We start from the raw sequence: 27563 nt of genomic DNA, 5'->3' as shown, positions 1-27563 counted from the left end.
TCTAGAATGCAAAGTTTACGCAAAAAAATAGAGGGTGCATGAATGGAATGATGAGCCTTACTGTGTACCATGACGCCGCAGGGCAGGGGTGCTGTGATATATGGGTATAATTCCATTACACGTTATCTTATGAGGGTGATAAATCTAATAAAAGCCATTTATCTAAGGGGCATGAATATGCATCGGTGCTTGTGCACAGAGCAGGCGTGTGTACTGCGTGACCTTGGATATTGGATAACAAGTGATGCTTGGCAGCAGCGAGCCCGGATGCAATCTGAACACATGACGAGGCTGGTGACCCGCATTATTGAGTCATTTTTTGAGTCTGTTTTGCCCTCAGGATGGTTTTGTGTTTTTGTTTTTTTTTTAAATAAATACTTTAACAGCATAATTTTAATTTTTCTCGTTGACATGTTGTGTGAGATTCTCACAGTCCACATATATACAGGACTATCAGCACAGCATACCCCCTGGGATCTCCTATGCTCTCTTTACTTTAGGTGACTACGAGGTCAGTTGCAGAGGTTACATCTCCTCTGTAAGGTACGCTGGTGCGCCTCACTGTATGTAATAATTATACGTGAACACCACCTAGAAGCTGTTCAAGATTTAGAGCTGCAACCTGCTGTTCCTTCTCTCTGAAACTGAGCCAGGACGGAAGAAAAGTAGCCCCTTAAATGACCCTTGCTCTCACACGAATGTATGACTCGCACGATTATGGGATCGCATCACTTGGTGACAACCCCAGCACCTTACCCGATTTCCTTGGTGCGGTGGCAATCTGGGTAACTAAGGGGTTAATAGAAGCCCACAACTGCCACTAAACCCCAAATTAGTGATGGGAGGTATCTATGAGATCTCCCCATCACTAATCTGTAAGTAAAATTAAATAAAAAAACAAACACTGAAAAAAATATTTATTTGAAATAAAATACAAAAAAGACCACCCTCTTTCACTCCTTTATTAACCCCAATAACACTCCTTCAGGTCTGACGTAATCCACACAAGGTCCATTGATGCTTCTAGCACTGCTATATCTGAGTGACAGCTCGTGATCATGAAACATGATTGCCCACTGTGAGCTCCAAGCAGAGAATGAATTAGCTGCAGCGATCAGTGGTGATGTCACACAGGTTAGACATGGCCATGGCTGGAGGTTCCCACGGTCATCCACCTGTGACCGCATGCAACCTGACCTTGATGTGACTTCAGTAACCTCACTTGAGTTTATTGAGGTACCCTGAGTTCAGGTCACCTGCGGTCACAGGTATGTATGACCTTGGGAACCTCCAGCCGTGACCACGGCTAACCTGACCTCAAGGGACATAACCACTCATCACGAGACTTATTCATTTTCTACCTGAACCTCACAGCATTTGGTCATACTTCATGATCGCTCTCTGTGAGGTAGCAGAGCTGGAAGCATTGTGGCACCTTTTGAGGATTATGTCAGACCTGCAGGGGTGTTTTTGGGGTTAATAAAAGGGTGAAAGAGGGTGGTCTTTCTTTGTATTTTACTTCAAATAAAAGATATTTTTTGGTATTTGTGCTTATTTCCTTTCCCTTACAGATTAGTAAAGGGGGCATCTCATAGATGTCTTCCATTACTAATCTAGGGCTTAGTGGCAGGCAGCTGTGGGCTGCTATTAACGCCTTAGTTACCCAGATTGCCACCGCACCAGGGCAATCGGGAGGAGCCGGGTAAAGTGCTGGAGTTGTCGCATCTAATGGATCATTTGCAAAAATGATTTTAGCCACAAAAATTAATGTATTTACCGTAAATAAAAATAAAAAAATTGTCATAGTAGATGGATAGCCCCTTTAATTATTGAGGGGGGGGGGTTTGTACGCTTCCTTTTATAGCATAATTAACATAACAATTTACCTTTTTCTTGTACCGGAAGACAAAAAGAAAAAAAAATGAAACTAAAAAACAGATTCTGGTGTAAAGTTCTATAAGAGGAATGCACAAAAGCCTTTGATTTCATTGTTGGGTCCCGCTGCTCCTCGTCTGTGCTGTGCACCTAATTATTCCCAAGCCGAGGATTTCAGAGAAACTTCCCCTGTAGAGTACAAGAGCGCAGAACACGGCTAATTATACTGCGCTGGATACGCTTTCCATGCTGAAATCCTCCACTTGTAAAGCTTCTCCTCCGCTGTGGCCTATTGAGTAAGGCAGCGTGATTGTGCCCCCGCCGAGCACACACCAATTGTTTTTTCGTTGAGCCTTTTTATTCTGAAACTGTATAAAACCTGCATTCAAAGCTATTGCCATAGGAGGACGCCCCAAAGATTGTCAGATTTCTCTCATGGTGCTTTCATTGCTAAGCATTAAACCCATACTGCTGAAATGCTGGGCTTACATAGATTGCGTCTGTGAAATTTTGAATATACAGTGCCTTGCGAAAGTATTCAGCCCCTTTGAATTTTTCAACCTTTTCCCACATTTCAGGCTTCAAACATAAAGATAAAAATGTTATGGTGAAGAATCAACAACAAGTGGGACACAATTGTGAAGGTGAAAGATATTTATTGCTTATTTTAAATTTTTGTAAAAAAATAAAAAACTGAAAATTGGGGTGTGCAATATTATTCATCCCCTTTAAGTTAATACTTTATAGCACCATCTTTTGCTGCGATTACAGCTGCAGTCGCTTGGGGTATGTGCCTATCAGTTTTGCACATCGAGAGACTGAAATTCTTGCCCAAACAGATGGAGCTGAGTGAGGTTGGATGGAGAGCGTTTGTGAACAGCAGTTTTCAGCTCTTTCCACAGATTCTCGATTGGGTTCAGGTCTGGATTGTGACTTGGCCATTCTAACACCTGGATATGTTTATTTGTGAACCATTCCATTGTAGACTTTGCTTTATGTTTGGGATCATTGTCTTGTTGGAAGACAAATCTCCGTCCCAGTCTCAGGTCTTTTGCAGACTCCAACAGATTTTCTTCAAGAATGGTCCTGTATTTAGCTCCATCCATCTTCCCATCAATTTTACCCATCTTCCCTGTCCCTGCTGAAAAAAAGCAGGCCAAAACCATGATTCTGCCACCACCATGTTTGACAGTGGGGATGGTGTGTTCAGGGTGATGAGCTGTGATGCTTTTACACCAAACATATCGTTTGGCATTGTGCTCAAATAGTTCGGTTTTGGTTTCATCTGACCAGAGCACCTTCTTCCACATGTTTGGTGTCTCCCAGGTGGCTTGTGGCAAACTTTAAACAACACTTTTTATGGATATCTTTGAGAAATGGCTTTCTTCTTGCCACTCTTCCATAAAGGCCAGATTTGTGCAGTGTACGACTGATTGTTGTCCTATGGACAGACTCTCCCACCTCAGCTGTAGATCTTTGCAGTTCATCCAGAGTGATCATGGGCCTCTTGGCTGCATCTCTGATCAGTCTTCTCCTTGTTTGAGATGAAAGTTTGGATGGACGGCCGGGTCTTGGTAGATTTGCAGTGGTATGATACTCCTTCCATTTCAATATGATCGCTTGCACAGTGCTTCTTGGGATGTTTAAGGTTTTGGAAATCTTTTTGTAACCAAATCCGGCTTTAAACTTCTCCACAACAGTATCACGGACCTACCTGTTGTGTTCCTTGGTCTTCATGATGCTCTCTGTGCTTTAAACAGAACCCTGAGACTATCACAGAGCAGGGGCATTTATACGGAGACTTGATTACACACGGGGGATTATATTTATCATCATCAGTCATTTAGGACTACATTGGATCATTCAGAGATCCTCAGTGAACTTCTGGAGTGAGTTTGCTGCACTGAAAGTAAAGGGGATGAATAATATTGCACGCCCCAATTTTCAGTTTATTCTTTTTTATAAAAGTTTTAAATAAGCAATAAATTTAGCTCACCTTCACAATTGTGTCCCACTTGTTGTTGATTCTTCACCAGAACATTAACATTTTTATCTTTATGTTTGAAGCCTGAAATGTGGGGAAAAGATTGAAAAATTCAAGGGGGCCAAATACTTTCGCAAGGCACTGTATATGCCCATTAAAATGCATTCCATATATTATTGTACATAGAGACAGTATTAACGTAGTTATATTCTTGTACATAGGAGCAGTATTTTTAGTAGTTATATTCTTGTATATAAGGGACAGTATTATAGTAGTTATATTCTTGTATATAGGGGCAGTATTATAGTAGTTATATTCTGATACATAGGAGCAGTATTATAGTAATTTATATTCTTGTACATTAGGGTAGTATTATAGTAGTTATATTCTTGTACATAGGAGGCAGTATTATAGTAGTTATATTCTTGTATATAGGGGCAGTATTATAGTAGTTATATTCATGTACATACAGGTAGTATTATAGTAGTTATAGTCTTCTACATGGGTGGGGGGCAGTATTATAGTAGTTATATTCTTGCACATAGGGGCAGTATTATAGTAGTTATATTCTTGTATATAGGGACAGTATTATAGTAGTTATATTCTTTTACATGGGGGCAGTATTATAGTAGTTATATTCTTGTACATAGGGGCAGTATTATAGTAGTTATATTCTTGTATATAGGGACAGTATTATAGTAGTTATATTCTTTTACATGGGGGCAGTATTATAGTAGTTATATTCTTCTACATGGGTGGGGCAGTATTATAGTAGTTATATTCTTGCACATAGGGGCAGTATTATAGTAGTTATATTCTTGTATATAGGGACAGTATTATAGTAGTTATATTCTTTTACATGGGGGCAGTATTATAGTAGTTATATTCTTGTACATAGGGGCAGTATTATAGTAGTTATATTCTTGTACATAGGGGCAGTATTATAGTAGTTACATTCTTGTACATTGGGGTAGTATTATAGTAGTTAAATTCTTGTTACAGGGGCAGTATTATAGTAGTTATATTCTTGTACATTGGGGTAGTATTATAATAGTTAAATTCTTGTTACAGGGGCAGTATTACACTTCTTAACATTGATATTGCAACATCAAGAGCTAAAACAAATTGTTTTTTAAACCACTTGATTTGTTCCGTATTCAGTATGTGCTCGATGGGAGACAAGTCTGGAGACGCTGCAGGCTATGGTAGCACGTTTAGACCATGTAGGCTAGTCATAATAACACAAACGACATAGAGCCTGATGTTGTCATATGAAAAAATAGCTCTTGGGACACTTTGGAGAAATGGACATACCGCTGGTGTATTGTAACACAAAGCTGTCAGTGCACTTGGTATTTAGATTAGAGGGTCCTGTCTATTGCACGCTGTCTCCCCTCATCGTAATCTCAGGACTAGGACCAATGTGACGATTCCATCTTGGTTTTATCAGATTCAAATAATGGTGTGTAGTGATCCTTTCTGCACTGCAGGTGAAATCTGGTGTCACATACAAAGACTAAAGGCCACTTTACACGCAACGACATCGCTAACAAGATATCGTTGGGGTCACAGAATTCATGACGCACATCCAGCCTTGTTAGCGACGTCGTTGCGTGTGACACATACGAACGACCGCTGACGATCAAAAATACTCACCTAATCGTTGATCGTTGACACGTCGTTCATTTTCATAATATCGTTGCTGTTGCAGGACGTAGGTTGTTCGTCGTTCCTGAGGCAGCACACATCGCTATGTGTGACACCCCGGGAACGAGGAACAACACCGTACCTGCGTCCTCCGGCAACGAGGTGGGCGTCTTTCATGTGGCTGCTCTCCGCCCCTCTGCTTCTATTGGACGCCTGCCGTGTGACGTCGATGTGACGCCACACAAACCGCCCCCTTAGAAAGGAGGCGGTTCGCCAGCCACAGCGACGCCGCTAGGCAGGTAAGTCCGTGTGATGGGTACTAACAATATTGTGCGCCATGGGCAGCGATTTGCACGTGACGCACAAATGACGGGGGCGGGTGCGATCGGCAGCGACATCTCTAGCGATGTCGCTGTGTGTAAATGGGCCTTAAGGCAGGAAACCGTGTCTACAACACACCATCAGAAGGCGTAGTCACAAACATTGACCTACGAGCCAGACGTCCATGCCCCATTGACCTGATGCCACCGCTTTTAAAGACTTTCATAGGGCAGAGCAAAACGAAAAAGAAGGCTGGAATGGAGGTCTGTCCTTAACAATGATGAGTCCAACGTTTGTCTTGGAAGCAATGATAACCGGAGATTGAAGAGGACAGACTTCACAAGGGAATGTGAAAATGTTAATTTTTCAATATAACGAAAGGGTAGTCAGACAAGCCAGGAAACCGGAAGACACGACAGGACACAGGGAGTAAGCAGAAACGCAGTCAGGTCACAGGCCGAGGGTCAGAAATTCAGGACAGTAAGTATAGATTCAGGGAGCAGACAGAGACGTGGTCAGGTAAACGGTTTGAGGTCAGAAGCCAGGAGGTATCGACAAGAACAGGGAGCAGTTAGAGAGGGGTCAATAAACAGTCCAAGGTCAAGAAACGTAGATCAGAACACAAACCAAGAGCACAACTGCAGAACCAGAGAGTACGACTGGCGAGGTTCTGGGAGAGCATGCTCAGTAATGAAACAGAGCAATTACCAGGAAGGTGGAACACCTGAGTAATCAGAACCTCCCAGAACCTGCATGGAATCCTGTGCTGTCAAACAACCTTTTAGCTAGAGCTCAAAGAAACACAGCAGAGCATCTCCAAATATGCAAGATGCTCTGCACAAAGGAAACATGTGACTACAGGCTCCTTAATTTAGAAAGGTGCAGCAGAGCATCATCAGTGTGCAAGATCCTCTGCACAGAAGAATCGTGACAATAACAACACCAGTGTGCATGTTGATCCTACTACGGTTGGATTGGCAACATGTGTGGCCTAAACATGCTGCAAGCTCTCCAGACTTGGCTCCCATCAAGCACTTATAGGACATCATTGGTCGGCAATTACACAGGAGCTGCCAGCAGAGGATCTTGATGATTTTCTCAAGTGCATTCAGGATGGCAGAACCTTCCTCAGACAACCATTCTTAACCTCATTGATAGCAGTCAACCCTGTAAGTGCGGGGATTATTGCGAGTGGTGCTTATATTCCATACTGAAATAAATGGAGTTTTGGAAGTTTCGTTTCCATTTCTCCTTTAACATGTTTTCTGTTGCTACACGACTTTTCCTTCTTGGCGTTGCAAGTTCAATGGTGAGGAGTGCACATTAGTTCTCGTCTTTTACCTATTATAGGTACGTTCTTTATATTCTTTTAGTCTTTTAGCAGAGCTCTCAACATGTTAGATACTTTACATCTAGGACTTGTCAAGTCATGACCTGTGCAATATATGCATTAAAAAAGTTTCAAAAACTTTATTCCCCAAAGGAACCCTCTTTATAATATTATTATGTGTCCCTTCACCATTGACTATCCTGGTAATGGTGTGGGGATGAAGTCATGATCTTTCCTTGGATTACCCTAAGTGCTGTTCAATTACGTTAGTGTCTATAATACATATTTTCTACCTACATTAAGAGCAGCGTTATTGAATTGTGCAAAAGGAACCACACAATTAATCTGATTTGGCTGGATCAGGAGGCTCAGCGGCATAGAAGCAAGTGAGACAAGCAAGTTGTCGGTACATGTGGAAACCGCACCAGCCGACCTTATGGTAGATTTATATCAAGTACGACTGGTCGGCCGATTCACGTTACCATCCTATTTCGATGAGGAATATTATCAGACTGGTGGGACCTATAAACTCTTTTATTGAGGTGCTACAAAGGGAGCTACTTTGAAAATATGGGCTAATTTTATACTGGACACCTTTTGGTGGCGTCGGGTTCTGTTCACATTGCAGATTCTGACACTCCGCCTGATGGTTTCTCTGGTGTCTGGGATCAACACATACAGACTCAGGTGTCGACCTGCTGTGTGCTGATTCATAGACAGGCTAGCATGAGTTAATCTCTGCTAGTCTGCCTGATAGGATCCTGTGATCATATGTGGTGGGGACGCCAATCACATATGGTCTCCTCCTATTTATGCTGGATGAAATCTTCTAACCATGCCAGCTATAGGTTATCCTGTGTTGGTTTGTGAGCTTTGGTGTCCCAGACATGTTGCTTTTGCTTGGTGCGGAGTGTACCGTTGTTGTCTTGTTGCTTCCTTCCTGCAGTTGTTTTTCTCCTAATCCTATTATTGTCTTGTAGCTCTGTGTGCGTGCTCAGTAATGCTACTTTCACATATACATTTTTTGCCATCAGGCACAATCCGGTTTGTGACTGATGCAACGGATCCGTCGCAGATTGTGTAAAAACTGATGCGACGGATCCAGCAGAAAACGGATTCGTTTGTTTGGGGTTTTTTTTTTCTTTTTTATGCCAAAGGGGGAGAGAGAGAGAGAGAGGGAGAGAGACCCCATCATCACCGCACACACCGGCACTACCGCCCCCATAATCACCGCACACACCGGCACTACCGCCCCCATCATCACCGCACACACCGGCACTACCGCCCCCATCATCACCGCACACACCGGCACTACCGCCCCCATCATCACCGCACACACCGGCACTACCGCCCCCATCATCACCGCACACACCGGCACAACCGCCCCCATCATCACCGCACACACCGGCACTACCGCCCCTATCATCACCGCACACACCGGCACTACCGCCCCCATCATCACCGCACACACTCCGGCACTACCGCCCCCATCATAACTGCACACACCGGCACAACCGCCCCCATCATCACCGCACACACCGGCACTACCGCCCCCATCATCACCGCATGCATCGGCACTACCGCCCCCATCATCACCGCACACACCGGCACTACCGCTCCTATCATCACCGCACACACCGGCACTACTGCCCCCATCATCACCACACACTCCGGCACAACCGCCTCCATTATCACCGCACACACCGGCACTACCGCCCCCATCATCACTGCACACAAGCAGGCACTACCACCCCCATCATCAACGTGCACACCGCCACTACCGCCCCATCATCACCGCACACACTGGCACTACCTGAGTAACGTCACTGCTGACAGCGCGACTCACTTCAGTTTCTCTGTGGAGCTCACAGAGAGCAGCGGTGTTCTATGGCCACTGTCAGCTTCCGATGTAGCAGAGCTAAAAGCATCGTGGGACCTTGTGTGGATTACGCCGGATTTGGAGGGGTGTTTGGGGATTAATAAAGTGGTGAAAGAGGGTGTTTGTGTTTATTTACTTTCACTATAGATTAATCATGTGGGGTGTCTCATAGACGCTTGCCATGATTAACCTAGGACTTAGTGGCAGCTATGGGCTGCCATTAACTCTTTATTTCCCCGATTGCCACCGCACCAGGGCAATTTGGGATAAACCTGGTAGAGTCCCGGGAGTGTCGCATCATATGAAAATGGCAATTCCGGGCGGCACTGGCTGATATTTTTAGGCTGGGGGCTTCCGATAACGTGCGGCTCCCCATCCTGAGAATACCAGCCTTCAGCTGTGTGGCTTTACTTTGGCTGGTATCAATTTTGGGGGACTGCACGCCGTTTTTTAAATTATTTATTTATGTATTGTACTGCACTACATAGACCCACCCACCGGTGACTGTGATTAGTTGCAGTGAGACAGCTGTCACTCAGCGTGGGGGTGTGTCTGACTGCAACCAATCAATCTCGCCGGTGGGCGGGGGAAGCAGTGAATATGAGATAGAATAATGAGCAGCCGGCATTTTCAAAAGAGGAGAAGCCGCCAGAGCTTTGTGACAGCCGTGCAGTGCTGCGTCGGTGATCAGTGAGTATGGGATTGGGGGAGAGAGGGGGGGGGGACCGACGGAGAGAGAGAGAAAGGCCAGAAATGAATTCACATCTCATCTGAGCATGCTCAGATTAAACAACCGGATCCATCACCGGAATGCGTTTTTTGCCAGATGACGATGGATCCGGCGCCTATTGGCTTCCATTATACAACATGACGGACGGCGCCGGGTCTGGCATGGTCTGATTTTTTGACAGAGACAAAAAACGCTACAAGGCCCATTACATCCGACCGTAGCATTAGCTAATCTCGCCGGATCCTGCAAAAGCTAGATGCAACGCAAGGCCATCCGGCGCTAATACAAATGAATGGGGATAAAACTAGGGATGATTGAATACCTCAAATATTCGGCTTTGCGAATATTCAACGGATAACTCGCCGCTATGCGAATATTCGATGCGCAATGGAAGTCTATGGGAAGCCCGAATAGATCCGAATAGTTGTTATTCGGGTTTCCCATAGACTTACATTGCGCATCGAATATTCGCGAATAGTGGCGACCTATTCGGCAAATATTCGCGAAGCCGAATATTTGAGGTATTCGATCATCCCTAGATAAAACTGATCCGGCGCCGGATCCATTTTATCCGTTTTTTGCCGTATTGTGCGTGCTGCAAAAAAAACCCTGATTTGTGAAAGTAGCCTAACAGAGTTTTGGTTTCCCTTGTCTGTCAGTTTCTGTGGTTTTCAACAAACTCCTGTTACGTCCCTTCCTGTGGGGAGGGGGAGAGGAAATAAGATCAGGACTGGTCAGGAGCAAGGCCAGGAAGGAGGCTCAGGCCTCTCCACCATTAGGAGTATCCCTGAGGATAAGGATAGCATATGGTTACCTAGCTTGAAAGTCACCTTAGTAGCCCCGGTTCCCCGCTGTCCCATAGTCTTCGTGACAAAAACAATTCGCATCTCCATCGCAATTTCATTTTACTTATTACCCAATTGCATGAAGATTATTATCCATTAATCCCTGGTATTATTATTTTCCCACCCATCCCTTTGAGCTAGAGCCTTTTCTCAGGATAACAGTCTGTGTCCTAGTGGTCTCACTCATCACACCGGCCCGAACAACTGTGGTCCCAGATGAAAACACAGCACAGTTGCCGACGTGGTTGTCAGGCCTGACGCTCTCCATAAACATTCCCAGACTGTGCATTCCTCGGCTATTTTTACCCATCCTGTCTTATGCCACTTTTTCGGGCCTTTTATTCTTATCATCTCCTTGTAAACCTATCAAGACATCCAAGAATAACCAAAGACAATCATATTGTCACATACTCATTGCCGCAGTCCGACGATGTAGGCTAACGTCCGCCACGCCGGTCTTGCTAGAGTCTTGCTTATCATTTTTGGCATGATTCTAGTGGGGTAAAGGAACAGCAGGGTGCCGAGGGGTGGCTGAAGGTCCCCGTCACCATCATCTAGGTGCTTCTGTGAAACTCTGCCATAGGCCAGGCTAAAAAAAATAATTAAAATAAAAATTGAATTGTTCTCCTTTTTATAATTTAAAACAAAATGACGGAATTGAGTTTCCTTCCCTATTTCACTTTCCCCCCGTTTTTCAGTATATTATATCCTGTGTTGGACTGTGAGCCTTGGTGTCCCAGACGTGTTGCTTTTGCTTCGTACGGTTGCGGAGTGTAACCCTGTTGTCTTGTTGCTTCCTTCCTGCTCTTGTTTTCCTCCTAATCTCTTATTGTCTTGTACTTCTGTGTGCATGCGGAGTAACAGAGTTTTGGTTTCCCCTGACTGTCTGTTTATGTGGATTTCAGCAGTTTTTCAGTATATTACATGGAAAAGCGACTGGTGTAATTCCAAACTACCAGCTACAGGTTGTCCTGTGTTGGTCTATGAGCTTTGGTGTCCCAGATGTGTTGCTCTTTTGCTTTTGTTTCGTGTGGTTGCGGAGTGTAACCCTGTTGTCTTGTTGCTTTCTTCCTGCTCTTCTTTTCCTCCTAATCTCTTACTGTCTTGTACCTCTGTGTGAGTGCGGAGTAACAGAGTTTTGCTTTCTCCTGACTGTCTGTTTCCGTAGTTTTCAGCAGTTTTTCAGTATAATACATGGTAAAGCAACTGGTGCCATTCCAAACTATTGCTCGTCTTGTGACATGCAAGCCCTGATGTAGAGACGACAATATATAAAAAGTTATGGCTCTGATATAAAGGGGAGGACGGGGAAATGAAAATTGGATTCATCCTTAAAGTGAATCAACATGAGAAAATTCGAGGTCCAATTTGCACCAAAGAATGTGCCCCTCCTAATGACTATATCTTTCAGCTGCCTTGTTCCAGCATAAGAATTATACTCTATTTGCAAAATTTTAGCGCACCTACAAATTGTGCAAAAATGTTTGCAAAATTTCAAATAATTTTCCACCATAATTCTGGCATTTGATGAAAAAGGGCTAAAGTCGCGAGGTACCAGTTCAACTAGAACATTAATTGGGCAGACCGCAATCTCTCCCGACTTCCCCATTTATGTATTTTAAATGGGGATAGTGGAGAAATTTGCTGCCTGTCACTTCTTGTGATTTATTTTCCAGAGGAACAAAAGGATCAGGCTTTGTAATTCAACATTGTCTATCTTTTTAACGTGAAAAGGGGGCTCCTAACACTCCCAAAATGGATGATGAGTTGACAAAGTTAGGAGGGCAATGTTTACATGATCAGACGGTCCTGCTGAAATTATGGGCGGAGAGAGGGTGAATATTCATTCCATTAACTAGCTGGCATGTAACTATAAACTTCACCAATAAAAGTTACATATCCTGAAAGGGCTGCCCAAGCCATATTTCAAGATACTATTAGTATGATGAACCCCAACTAGTGCTTATTTTTGGCGTAGGGCTTACAATTTAAGGTGTATATGGGCCACTTCTGGGCCACAAAAGGGGTGAATATTCATTCCATTAACTAGCCGGCATGTGACTATAAACTTCTGGGGCTTACAGCACTATACACCAATAAAAGTTACATATCCTGAAAGGGCTGCCCAAACCCTATTTCAGGATACCATTGGTATGATGAACCCCAACTAAGGCTTATTTTTGGCGTAGGGCTTACAATTTAAGGGGTTTAGGGGCCCCTTATGGGCCACAAAAAGGGAGAATATTCATTCCATTAACTAGCCGGCATGCGGCTATAAACTTTCGGTGCTTACAGCACCGTATACCAATAAAAGTTACATACCTGAAAGGACTGCCCAAACTGTATTTCAAGATACTATTAGTATGATGAACCCCAACTAGTGCTTATTTTTGGCATAGGGCTTACAATTGAAGGGGTTTAGGGGCCACTTATGGGCCACAAAAGGGGTGAATATTCATTTCATTAACTAGCCGGCATGTGACTATAAACTTCTAGGTTTACAGCACCATACACCAATAAAAGTTACATATCCTGAAAGAGCTGCCCAAACCCTATTTCAGGATACCATTAGTATGATGAACCCCAACTAGTGCTTATTTTTGGCGTAGGGCTTACAATTTAAGGTGTATATGGGCCACTTCTGGGCCACAAAAGGGGTGAATATTCATTTCATTAACTAGCTGGCATGTGACTATAAACTTCCAGGGCTTACAGCACCATACACCAATAAAAGTTACATATCCTGAAAGGGGTGCCCAAATTGTATTTCAAGATACCATTAGTATGAGGAACCCCAACTAGTGCTTATTTTTGGCATAGGGATTACAATGTAAGGTATATAGGGACCCCTTATGGGCCGGAAAAGGGGTGAATATTCATTCCATTAACTAGCCGGCATGTGACTATAAAGTTCTGGGGCTTACAGCACCGTACACCAATAAAGTTACATATCCTGAAAGGGCTGCCCAAGCCGCATTTCAAGATACTATTAGTATGATGAACCCCCACTGGTGCTTATTTTTAGCAAAGGGCTTACAATGTAAGGTGTTTAGGGGCCCTTTATGGGCCATCAAAAGGGTGAATATTCATTCTATTAACTAACTGGTGAGTATATACTTTTGGGGCTTACAGCACCGTACACCAATAAAAGTTACATATCCTGAAAGGGCTGCCCAAACCCTATTTCAGGACACCATTAGTATGATGAACCCCAACTGGGGCTTATTTTTGGAGAAGGGCTCACATTTTAGGTATACTCCAAAATGACTGAAAAATGCTTCTAGGGCTTATTTTCGGGGTAGGTCTTATTTTTAGCTTTTTTGCTGCATCTAGGCCAGGACGACTTGTAATCTGATGGAGCAATAAATTCTGCATTGTTTTAGCAAATTCTAAAGGAAAATGTCAGGACATCTGAATAGACTCGTACAGCAAGACAATGACCCAAAGCAGACAAGTCGTTCAACAAAAGCATGGTCAAAGAGGTGATCACTACTTTCTTCTTCCACTTTTAGGACTTGTGTGAAATTGTCTGATGTAATTCTAGGAAAAATTTATGTAGAAATATGGAAAATTCTGAAGGGTTCACATACTTACCAGCACCACTGTATGGTCTAATTCAGGGGTCGGCAATTATAATTTTCCCGAGGGGCCACATGAGAAACCGTGAATGATGTGGAGGCTGAAATGACTTTTGCTCAATGTTAATATTAAATATAAGTATTTTTTTTATATAAATATTAATTGTATCATTTAATATTGAGCAGAATTATCTATGCTGACATCCCGCTATATGACGTATGAGTTGACACACAGACCCCTATATACAGTGTGAGCCCCCACATGGCTCCTCTATATACAGTGTGAGCACCTCACATGGCCCCTTTATATACAATGTGAGCCCCCATAGAGAAAGCCCCTCTATATACAGTGAGCCCCCACATAACCTCCGTATATACATTGAGTCCCACATAGCCTCCTATATACAGCGTTATCCATCACATTGCCTCCTATATACATGAGCCCTACATAGCCGACTATATACATGAGCCCCCACATAGCTTCCTATATACATCATGATCCCTCACATAGCTTCCCACATGAGCCCCACGTAGCCCCCTATATATATTATGATCCCCACTTAACATCCTATATACAGTATAAGCCCCCTTAGCCCCTTATATTCATTTTGAGCCCCACATAGCCTCCTATATATATGAGCCTTACATAGCCTCCTATATACAGTATGACCCTTCACATACCATCTTATATACATTATGAGCCCTCACATAGCCTCTTATATATAGTATGAGCCCTCACATAACCCCTTATATACAGTATGAGCCCTCACATATCCCCTTATATACAGTATGAGCCCTCACATACCCCTCTTTATACAGTATGAGCCCTCACATGGCCCCTTATATACAGTATGAGCCCCCACATAGCTCCTTATATACAGTATAAGCCCTCACAAAACCCCTTATATACAGTATGACCCTTCACATACCATCTTATATACAGTATGAGCTATTTACATAGCTCCTTATATACATTATGAGCCCTCACATAGCCCCTTATATACAGTATGAGCCCTCACATAGTTCCTTATATACAATATGAGCCCTCACATTATCATAACCCCTTATATACAGTATAAGCGCTCACAAAACCCCTTATATACAGTATGAGCCCTCACATACCCCTCTTTATATAGTATGAGCCCTCACATGGCCCCTTATATACAGTATGAGCCCCCACATAGCTCCTTGTATACAATATGAGCCCTCATATAACCCCTTATATTCAGTATGAGCCCCCACATGGCCCCATATATACAGTATGAGCCCCCACGTGGCCTTTTATATACAGTATGAGCCCCCACATAGCTATTTATATACAATATGAGCCCTCATATAACCCCTTATATTCAGTATGAACCCTCACATAACCCCTTATATACAGTATGAGCCCTCACATGGCCCCTTATATACAGTATGAGCCCTCACATAGCTCCTTATATACATTATGACCCCTCACATAACCCATTATATACAGTATGAGCCTTCACATGGCCGAGCATAGAGGGCATGGTATTTTGTACCCTTCAGACCGGACTGGAGCAACCAGAGGGCCAGATGCAGCCCGCGAGACGACCAGCCCTGGTCTACATGATGTCAGATCCAGACAGTTTTGGCAATCATACTGCTGCAATCACTCTTCATGACCTCTTAGGTTCAATAGGAATAGTAATAGGATTAGAATTGGTGAACAAGGAAACGTATTTAGTCAGCAAGGTCGCTGAGGTCAGATAATGGTCTGTGCAGAGGTCACAATTCACCTCGTACTGTGTTTTGTCGGTGGACTTCCCTGATGGAAAGTTCATATTCTGTTATTCAGGAAGATGTCGTCTGGTTTACCTCTTTGGTGTCACTGCCAGACTTCTGGAACTGTAGTACAGGGAGGAGCGGTGTCCTCCTGATGATAGGAGCCAGAGGCGACGGAAAATGTGACAGCACAGGGATACATATTGTAATGTCTCCCAATGTAAACCTCATAGTGAGCGGAGCGTGATTCATCCCTCTTCTGTAAAAACAGTGCAGGGTAATAATGTACACCAAGTATTCTGGGGAACTGCAGTGATGGCTGATAACCGCAAGCTATCAAATAACGCCACCTATTGGGGGAAAATAATATTACAGTTTATTCGCAGTGTGTCCGCCGTCATGAGATATAACCACTAAAATTATTGGAGCAGTATTATACAGTAGTAGTTATATTCTTGTACATAGACGCAGTATTATAGTAGTTATATTCTTGTATATAGGGGACAGTAGTTATATTCTTGTACATAGGGCCAGTATTATAGTAGTTATATTCTTGTACATGGGGGCAGTATTATAGTAGTTATATTCTTGTACATAGGAGCAGTATTATAGTAGTTATATTCTTGTACATAGGGCCAGTATTATAGTAGTTATATTTTTGTACATAGGGGCAGTATTATAGTAGTTATATTCTTGTACATAGAGGGCAGTATTATAGTAGTTATATTCTTGTACATAGATGCCGTATTATAGTAGTTATATTCTTGTACATAGGAGCAGTATTATAGTAGTTATATTCTTATACATAGAGGCAGTATTATAGTAGTTATATTCCTGTACATAGGAGCAGTATTATAGTAGTTATATTCTTGTATATAGGGCGCAGTATTATAGTAGTTATATTCTTGTGTATAGGGACAGTATTATAGTAGTTATATTCTTGTATATAGGGGCAGTATTATAGTAGTTATAGTCTTGTACATAGAGGCAGTATTATAGTAGTTATATTCCTGTACATAGGAGCAGTATTATAGTAGTTATATTCTTGCACATAGGGGGCAGTATTATAGTAGTTATATTCTTGTACATAGAAGCAGTATTATAGTAGTTATATTTTTGTACATAGGGGCAGTATTATAGTAGTTATAGTCTTGTACATAGGGGCAGTATTATAGTAGTTAAATTCTTGTACATAGGGGGCAGTATTATAGTAGTTATATTCTTGTACATAGGGGCAGTATTATAGTAGTTATATTCTTGTATATAGGGCGCAGTATTATAGTAGTTATATTCTTGTGTATAGGGACAGTATTATAGTAGTTATATTCTTGTATACAGGGGGCAGTATTATAGTAGTTATATTCTTGTACATAGGGAGCAGTATTATAGTAGTTATATTCTTGTACATAGGGGCAGTATTATAGTAGATATATTCTTGTACTTAGGGGCAGTATTATAGCAGTTATATTCTTGTACATAGGGAGCAGTATTATAGTAGATATATTCTTGTACATAAGAGGCAGTATTATAGTAGTTACGTATATTCTTGTGCATAGGAGCAGTATTATAGTAGTTATATTCTTGTACATAGAGGCAGTATTATAGTAGTTATATTCGTGTACATAGGGCCAGTATTATAATAGTTATATTCTTGTACATAAGAGCAGTATTATAATAGTTGTATTTTTGTATGTAGGGGGCAGTTTTATAGTAGTTATATTCTTGTGCATAGGAGCAGTATTATAATAGTTATATTCTTGTACATAGGGAGCAGTATTATAGCAGTTAGGGATATTCTTGTGCATAGAAGCAGTATTATAGTAGTTATATTCTTTTACATATGGGAAAGTATTATAGTTGTTATATTCTTGTACATAAGGGCAGTATTATAGTAGTTACTGTATATATTCATGAACTTCGAGGCAGTATTATAGTAGTTATATTCATGTACATAGAAGCAGTATTATAGTTATATTTTTTACATATGGGGCATTATCATAGCTGTTTTATTTTTAGTATTATAGTAGTACCATGGCCTTCAGCCTCTCGAACTTGTCTCCTATCAAGCACATTTGGAACAATTACAAAAGGCGCTGCCAGCAGTGGACCTTGATGATTTGCTCAAGTGCATTCAGTGGCAGAACATTCCTCAGACAACCATTAATAACCTCAGTGATAGCAGCCAAGGTTGAAAGTGCGGGGATTTCTGCACGTGACGCTCAAAATTTTGCTTCCATTTTTTCATCATTTCCATATTATTAACATGTCTATCCATCCTGTGATTTCCAGAATTTCGCAGGGTTTCCTTCTTGGCGTTACAATTTCAATATTGAGAGTGTTTTGAAACAAATTTCCTAAACATATTTTTTTTTTAAATTGATGTTTTCAGGTATGCTTCAGAATGGGAAGAAGTTTGACTCCTCCAGAGACAGAAACAAGCCTTTCAAATTTCGGCTAGGACGGCAGGAAGTGATTAAAGGCTGGGATGACGGCATTGCACAGGTACGCCATATCCCGCAAACCCTCAATAACATCTATTGAAAAGCAATGAACCACTGTGGTCAAAAATGGTGGCGTTTTTGGGGAGCGGGGGAGGGTAAGAGGCTTTTTTTCATGTCCCACTATTCTTGGAGCTTGCTGAACTCTGAGAAGACGGTAATTTGTCCTTCATATATTGCGATCGCTGCGCGCCTCCTGTCCCCAATGTGACACCAATATAAATGACGCTGCTATTTTTACACCATCTCATAAAATATGTTATGTCCTCCCTATGTGTATTTTCATCCTGGCCTCATTATAGCCTGGACGTCTCCCGATAATATAAGAAGCCTGTGATTCACGAGTGACTGGCGGCTAAGATGCTTTTTATAGAAAGGCAGAGGCATTTCTTCACCGGGGAACTACAAGATCAAGTATAGCTGCTGGGAGAGAATTGCCCAAATTGGATAATTGTTTCCATGGTGTGACAAACCCTCCCATCCAGAACTACTTTTATATGCCTTATATATATTGTATGTGACTAGCTACATAAACAGACCTTACATTTTTAAGTTTTTTTAGTCGTGGAGCAGACATATTCCTATTTTCTGAAGCTCATTGATAAGCTTTGCTTTGTAGACAGGGACTGGGTTAGCAGAGCCATCTCATTATTACAGAGCAGGGGACTTAGGCCTTTGATTCACAAGAGTTAGCTGTGTGGGTAGCATCTATAGTGATTGTCAGCTGTAATATACCCCTTTTTTATTGGGTGGGATTGGAGCTAACTCTGATCCTGGTTTTGTAACTCCTTAAAAAGGGTTGTCCACTACTTTTACAATGATGCCCTATCAATGTCTGATCAGCCAGGGCCCGACACCTGGCATTACTGCCGATTAGGTGTTCTCTGTGTCGATGGCAGCAGTAGACGGCTGGAAATGCTCTGTTCCGGAGCTAACCGTCTTCTGATAACGTCCGCAGCCGGGTACTGCACATCCACCTCCCATTGAAATCAATAGGAGGCAGGCAGTTGTACAGTTGATGGGGCAGCTTTGGAACTGAGCATTTCCAGCTGCTGCCGCCGGCATCGTAAACAGCTGATCGTCTGGTTGTCGGCCTCAGGCCGATCAGACATTGATAGCCCATCCAATGGATAGGCCATCATTGTAAAAGTAGTGGACAACCCCTTTAAAGTTCAACCCCTAGAGGTAGCAGTTCGCGGGGAAAAAAAACTGCCAATAAAATTGTCAAGATGTGACTGTGGGATAGTGAGGGACAGGGGCTCCTTATACTGGCTCTCAAGCTAGGAGACACTAGACTATCCTGTCCTCCTGATTCCTGATGGTGGAGATTCTGGAGCCCCAAACCTTACTATACTCCTGACTAAAGCTAATCTGTTCATCCCCTCCCCCCAGGGAAAGAAGGGGCGGCAGGAATGTGGAACACAGATAAGACAGACAGGGGAAAAAACAAAAGTGAGACACATTACAAACTCACAGGATCAAACAACAAAAATCTAAAGAGAAGAGCATGTGAAGTAATGCAGCAACAAAAGGACAAGGATTAACACCACAACCAAACACAACAATAATATAACAAGTAAATACACCTCTCCAGGCCAGGTATAGTCAAGCTATAGCTGGCACCATAACTAATATAACAACCACCAGTAAGCCTGGATAAATCCTCCTCTCCAGGCCAGGTATAGTCAAGCTATAGCTGGCACTATAACTAATATAACAACCACCAGTAAGCCTGGATAAATTCATCTCTCCACACCAGATATAGACAAGCTATAGCTGGCACCATAACTAATATAACAACCACCAGTAAGCCTGGATAAATCCATCTCTCCACGCCAGGTATAGTCAAGCTATAGCTAGCACCATAGCTAATTTAACAACCACCAGTAAGCCTGGATAAATCCTCCTCTCCAGGCCGGGTATAGTCAAGCTATAGCTGGCACCATAACTAATATAACAACCACCAGTAAGCCTGGATAAATTCATCTCTCCACGCCAGGTATAGTCAAGCTATAGCTGGCACCATAACTAATATAACAACCAACAGTAAGCCTGGATAAATCCTCCTCTCCAGGCCAGGTATAGTCAAGCTATAGCTGGCACCATAACTAATATAACAACTTCCAGTAAGTCTGGATAAATCCACCTATCCAGGCCGGTATAGTATAGCTATAGCTGGCACTAATGCAAAAGTCCAGCCAGCATATATACCGTAGGAGGGGAGTGAATGTGACTGGGTCTCCTATAGCATGTGACTAAAAGAGATTAACAAGCAGCCCAGCAGAGATTAATTCTTGCTAGCCTGCCTATGAACTACAAGTCTGTGGGTCGACACCTGAGTCTCCCTGCGCTGATGACAGACATCAGAGAAGTTAAAAGGCAGAGTGCAAGAATCTGAAGTTTCCCCAGATCCTGACGCCGCCATGACAGTTGGCGTTGTTTGCAAAAAAAAAAAGTTATTGTGACAAACATAGAATTGAAGCTGTTTGTAGGGAGGGAAGGGTTAAAATTCCTCTGTGTGCTGGACTAATCAACAATTATCAGAAATGTTTAGATGCATAAGGAGGTCACACCAGATACTGGCCGCAAAGGTTCACATATTTTGGCCTCACTCAGACATGTCATATGAGATCATTATCCTAAGTTTAAAAAATTACAGTCCAATATTTTTGTTTTTATCAACTTTTTGGACTATTGTGTTAATCCAATTTCATTTTTAGCCAAATTTATGTAGAGCTATTGAAAATTCTAAAGGTTTCTCAAATGTCCAAGCACCAATGTAAATCTGCTCCAATTATTTCTCTTGTACAGACTGAATTTTTCTTTGTCTTTCCCGTTCTTCAGATGAGTTTGGGTCAACGAGCAAAATTGACCTGCACACCGGATGTTGCGTACGGAGCCACTGGACACCCTGGAGTCATCCCGCCCAACGCTACCTTGCTTTTTGATGTGGAGCTTTTGAAAATTGAGTGAACGTATACAAGGGCAGGCTGAGAAAAAAGATCTCCAAAACCATTATCCATCTCTTCCTTTAACTGACCACCTCCTCCACCACCACCCTCTCTGCTGGAGAAGTTGACGAGCTTAAATAGGGAGACTTCAGCAGAAAGTGGGCCCACAAGTCTTTACATTAAACCATGGCCAAAGCGGACTGCATTGTCTTCCTTTGCAGTCTTCTCTGGCATTATTATAACAGGACTACGGAATCTATGGTCTTCTAATGTAGGTCAATCTTAGCATGCTCCTACTAAGGTCATTGAGATATGAAGGACTCATTGATCTCCCATCGGATCTCCTTCATTTAGATCAATGATGCTCAAATAACCGGCTCATACTCGAGATATACGAAGACCTTCCAAATCACATACATTCCACAAAGTTACGAAAGCGTTCGTAGGATTGTGATCTTTTGGTGGCGACATTCATTGGCTGTTTAGAAGGCCAGGAATGAACTTTCATCACAAATTGCGTAAAATATGAATGTATCTCGTGTGGCCGGTTTGAAGCTAAAACTGAAAACCATCTGCTGCTGATCCTTAAAGTCGTCCTGTTCTTTGGCAGCTGAAAGAGGCAGTCCCGAAAAAATTGAAGATCAAACGGCATCAAACAATGTAGTTGAGTAGATGGGGGGGGGGGGGGGGGAGTCTTCAAAAACAATTTTTTTTTGTTTAGTTTTTATTGTATTTTAAGTATATTATTAAGTATTAGGGGTGGTGCGAAACGCGTCGTCCAGCCCAGTCCATTGACCACCACCGAAATTTGTGACCACTGGGAAGGAGGGCGTGAGATCCGCCTCAAACCTGACTGCGTTTGTGACTCTTCTTTTGATTAACTAACCTGGCACAACATCAGTTTAACAGTATAAACCACATGTGACATCGTGCCAGGCCAGTTATTCAAAAGAAGAGCAGCAGTTCTACCAAGAAGAGATGACTGTCATGGCAAATGGACCTGGTGATGCATATCGATTTGCATCATTCTACTTAGTATAGTATTTTGTATTATTCTTTTTTCTAGGTTTTTTGCACCACTCAAATAAAAATTACTATTTATTTAGTAGAGTGGTGCAAATAAATAAATAAAAAATAATATCTTTAGTAAAGTGGTGCAAAAAATAAATAAAAATAAAAAATAATATCTTTAGTAGAGTGGTGTAAAAAAATAAATACTATATTTAGCAGAGTGCTGCAAAAAAATAAAATAAAAAATTCTATATTTAGTAGAGTGGTGCAAAAAAAACTATATTTAGTAGAGCCGTGCAAAAAAAATAAATAAAAAATACTATATTTAGTAATATGGGTTTTTTCACTACTCTACTAAATATATTTTTTTATTTATTTTTTTGCACGACTCTAATAAATATAGTATTTTTTATTTGTTTTTTTTAGTTTTTTTGCACCACTTTACCAAATGTAGTATTTTTTTTATTTTTTTCTTTGCACCACTCTACTAAATATATTATTTTTTTAATGTAATTTTTTTTTTTTATAGTATGGCCAGCTGTCCTTTAAAATTTTTTTTTTACTCATTTAATTTTAAAACTTTAATACTGCTTTATAGACTTAAAAAAAATTGCCAAAGGGGCTGCCTCTTTGAAGGGACTTACCTATTGTTTTTTTTTTTAATACATTCATCACAGTATCTTCCCAGATCTTGGCCTCAGCCCAGAAGTAAAAAATAAAAATAATAATAAAAAAAATAAAAATGTAAGGAAATTTAAAAAAAAAAAAAATACACAAAAAAAGAATTAATCTGCTCCTCAAGAAGAGGGGGGTGATCATTGCTGTTATTGTCATTTTATTTTCTTAAGTGGTGTCTGTGTTTTTTGTCTTGAAGTTTAATAACTTTATGGATTTCTAAGAAGACAAGGAAAGGGAGAAAACAAAAAAAAACTACTTTAACCACAAACAAGTCTGCTGTTTTGGCTATAACACTCTCTAAGTTGTACATTTTGTTAAGCATTTCCTTCCAGTGGGGAAAATGGGTTTTTTTTGCTTTGCCTTTTTTTGCAATTCGGTTTTATAAGGAGTTGCCATTTTGTGTGTGGAGTCAATCGTCATGAAAACACCCAAACTAGCCAGGGCCCCTGTTATTTTGGCATGTAAATCCATTATCCACCTCATTCTGTTTTTGTTTCCAGAAAAATACACCATAAATTGTATTTCAACACAATGGGGCTGAGTTATGGTACCGTCATTGCCCATGGTGGATTGATGCTGTTTTTGTTTTTTCGGGTAGAACATTTTTATTTACCGTATTTTCCGGTTTGTAAGATGCTTTTTTTTTCCCCCAAGACTGGGGGGAAAAATGAGCGTGCGTCTTACAAACTACATATGGCTTACCAGGGTGGCGGTGGTGGCACAGTGTTGGCAATACTGCGAGCTCCTGGGGTGTCACGGCGGCGGGCGCCATTGATCTGTCGGCGGGCTTGGAGAGGGGGGTATCGCAGCTCAAAAGGGTTAGTGGGTGGCAGCGGAGGGTTGGCGATACTGCGGGCTCGGGTGTCACTGCAGAGGCCGCCATTGATCTGCCGGTGGGCTTGGAGAAGGGGGTGTTGCAGCTCAAGAGGGTAGGTCTACGGCAGCGGAGGATCGGCGATACTGCACACTCGTGGGGTGTCGCGGTGGCGAGCACCATTGATCTGCTGGCGGACTGCGGGCTGCTTTAAATCGCCCGCAGTTGATGAGATGGACTTCAAGAAAATAGCCACAGAGGCGGTGCGTACGCAGATAGGACTTTGCGGCCATTTTCTTGAAGTCCGTCAGCGATTCAATGGAGCCCGCAGTCTGCCGGCAGATCAATAGTGCTCTTTGCTGCTACACCCCACAAGCCCGCAGTATCACTGACCCTCTTGAGCCGAAACACCCTGTCCTCTGAGCCCGCCTGCAGATCAATGGTGCTCACCACCATGACACCCCACAAGCCCACAGTATCGCCGACCGTGAGCACACTGACCCTGAGACACAACACCCCCTCCTCTGGGCCTGCCCGCAGATCAATGGTGCTCGCCGCCATGACACCCCACGAGTCCACTGTATCGCCGACCCTCAGCACACTAACCCTCATGAGACGCAACACCCCCTCCTCCAAGCCCGCATGCAGATCAATGGTGCTCGCCGCTATGACACCCAACAAGCCCACAGTATCTCCGACTCTCAGCACACTGACCCTGAGACGCAACACCCCCTCCTCTGAGCCTGCCCGAAGATCAATGGTGCTCGCCGCCATGACACCCCACGAGCCCACTGTATCGCCGACCCTCTGCACACTGGCCCTCTTAAGTCGGGACACCCCCTCCTCCGAGCCCGCAGCATCGCCGACCCTCCTGAGCTGCTCCACCACCGCCGCTACCTCCTGGTGAGCTAATATAAGAGGCACTAGGATTATAAGACGGACCCTCATTTTAACAGTAAAAATTATTTTTTTTCCTATTTTCCACCTTCAAATTTGGAGTGTCTTATAATCCGGGGCGTCTTATAAAACGAAAAATACAGTACTTTGGTTTTGTTTTTTTACTTGTCAATATTATCTTTAACTGAAGGGGGATTTTTGTTTCCGTTTTTCTTTTTGGTTTTTTTGGGTTTTTTTAAGAACCAAAAATATTTAACTTTTTGTGACAATCGTTCCATTATTCTAAAGATCCCAGTTACCGGTATGAAGGCAAATTTTTGGCCAACGTGAGTTTGTTGTCTAAGACCGAGGTCGTAATCTTTCGACTGTTTTTGGTTAAGGCATTACACATGGGGACCCCCAGCCATTCTATGTGCTAGAAATAATACCGCAACTTCACTTCTCAGGGTTCAGTGATTTTAAAAAAAAAAACTGCTGCTCAATCATGACCATTGTCTCAACAAGCAAAATGATGACTCCTGAAAAAGTGTTTGGAAATGGAGGGGGGCAGAATTATTTTTTTTCTGACTGTAAAGCCTCGACTGGAAGCAACAACCTTTAATTTGCTTGTGGCATAACTCACTACAAAAAAAAATAAAACTAATGGGATAAAGCCCACTGCCTTACAGTACACTTAGGAATGGAGACCTTCGGGGGACGTTCTCGGCACATTCTGCACTCAAATGGGCATTAGCTAACGGTTATCTGCTGTATCACACCAACTCAGTCCTGTAAGTCTTGCTTGCTGCTGATCTAAAGAGAGCCTCTCCTTTAACTACGTATATACAGATCTATATATATATATTACAAAAAAAGGAATAAATTTTAAGAAAAATCACCTTGGCTTTGTCTGTATGGTTTTTGGTTTTCTTTATTCTTTCTGTTTAAATTATTGCAAGCTTTTATTTTTGCCTTTTCCCGTAATTGGTCGGTGCAACTGACCCTTTAGAACTGGCACTCTTTGTAGCAGTGGCGTAACTGGAGTTCGATGGGTACCGATGCAAAATTTGGACCTGGGCCACCCCATCTCCGTATATTGGTCAGATGTATGTATATGTATGTATACATTTAGCGTTCTAAATCGTGTAAAGACATACAAGTTGTCCTCTTCCCCATTATGTAGTAATGTCCTCCATCCTGTTCTAATGTAACTCATCCTGGGCTCCTTCCTAGTAAATATACCCCCCATCCTGGCATATACTGTCCCCCTTCTGGTATATACTGGGCCCCTCCTGGTATATACTGCCCCCCTCCTGGTATATATATTCCTCTCCTGGGGCCCTCCTGGTTTATACTGTCCCCATCCAGGTATATACTGGCCCCTTCCTGGTATCTACTGTCCCCCCTCCTAGTATATATGTTCCTCTCCTGGGCCCCTCCTGGTATATATGTTCCTCTCCTGGGCCCCTCCTGGTATAAATATTCCTCTCATGGGCCCCTCCTACTATAATCTGTCCCCCTCCTGGTTCATATGTTCCTCTCCTGGGCCCCTCCTACTATATACTGTCCTCCTCCTGGTACATATGTTCCTCTCCAAAGCCACTCCTGGCATTTACTGTTCCCTCCTGATATAGACTAAACTCAACCTCCCCAGCTCCTCTATAGCCGAACCGCAGTGGCTGGTAGCTTTCATCAGCGTCCGTGCTATGGCAATGCATGACATCATTGACATGCGCTGGCTCAGCCACAAGGACGCCAGTGTTAGCTGCCAGCCGGCAGTGAGTATTGTAGTGCAGGAACCTGTCCACTCTCTGCACCGCAATGCATTTCAGCTGGATGTGCAGCCTCGGATGCACAACCAGCTGATGCAGGGGCTGTGGCCATTGGGCCGCCTGCACTCCTGGGCCCAGTCGCAATCACTGCGACCACTATAGCTCTGCCCCTGCTTTGTAGCACTCTGCTCTGCACTTATGGATGACTGGTTCCCTTTTAATAGCCCTTCCCTCTATTTCCTCAAAATGCCTTACATGGACAGACTAAAGGGGAACTTTTAGAGCAGACAAATCCTTTAGGTTTTCTTCAACCTAAGCACAAGGAACGACATTGTGATATTACCTTGCTGGAAGATGCAAGCCCACATCTCAGGGAGTGTGAGTAAAAATGGTAAAAGAATAATTGGTGGCCTCTATGGGTTCAAAATGAGAACACTTGGAGTTTGAATGTGTCACATGGAGCCATATTTTTCTAATATGCCTTCAACTTGGGGTCAACCTAAAGTGATTATCCATCTTTTATCATCTTGTCACTTGAAAGACATACATTCTGTACTTATTCACTCCTCCACTTTGAAATTGCAACGCAAAAAGAGAAAAGTTGTGGAATTATGGAAATAACAGGACGAATAGACGTGTGAATGAGATGCAAATCATAGTATGAGCGCCAGGTTCAGAAATCCCCGCACTTACGGCCTTGGCTGTTGACAGTTATTGTAGGATTGCCTGAGGAATGTTCTACTGCGCTGAATATATTGTTGTTGGGACACTCTTTGGACACTTTCATGTTCCCTTCGTGAAGGCCTCTTCATGGCGTTGCCCGTATTGCCTTCAGATTAGTCTCTGGCTATCATTGCATCTAGGACAAAAGTGAGACTCATCGCAGAAGAGTAGTCTTCCCATCCAGCCTCCTTGGCAATTTGCTCTGCACCATGATGTGGTTTGAGGTCAGTATAACACCTGTAACCATATGCCCAATATTGTGCAAACGCCTTCTGATGGTTTGTGTATACAGTCTGGTGCCTAAG

At 42.6% G+C, this 27563-nt stretch overlaps 1 protein-coding gene across 1 annotated transcript in view; it reads left to right on the top strand.

Moving 5' to 3' along the window:
- FKBP1B (FKBP prolyl isomerase 1B) overlaps positions 1-25661 on the top strand; it is a 79752-nt gene extending 54091 nt beyond the window's left edge. Inside the window, exons 3-4 of the mRNA XM_075341162.1 lie at positions 18325-18437; positions 21278-25661. Coding sequence (XP_075197277.1) covers positions 18325-18437; positions 21278-21406 — 242 coding nt within the window. The 3' untranslated portion in view covers positions 21407-25661. The remainder of the gene's footprint in view (positions 1-18324; positions 18438-21277) is intronic.
- Positions 25662-27563: the final 1902 nt, after the last annotated feature.

This window comes from Anomaloglossus baeobatrachus, chromosome 3 (assembly GCF_048569485.1).
Source record: "Anomaloglossus baeobatrachus isolate aAnoBae1 chromosome 3, aAnoBae1.hap1, whole genome shotgun sequence".
NCBI lineage: Eukaryota > Metazoa > Chordata > Amphibia > Anura > Aromobatidae > Anomaloglossus > Anomaloglossus baeobatrachus.
Note: the sequence above shows the minus strand (reverse complement) of the source record. Positions and strands in the feature narration are given on the sequence as shown.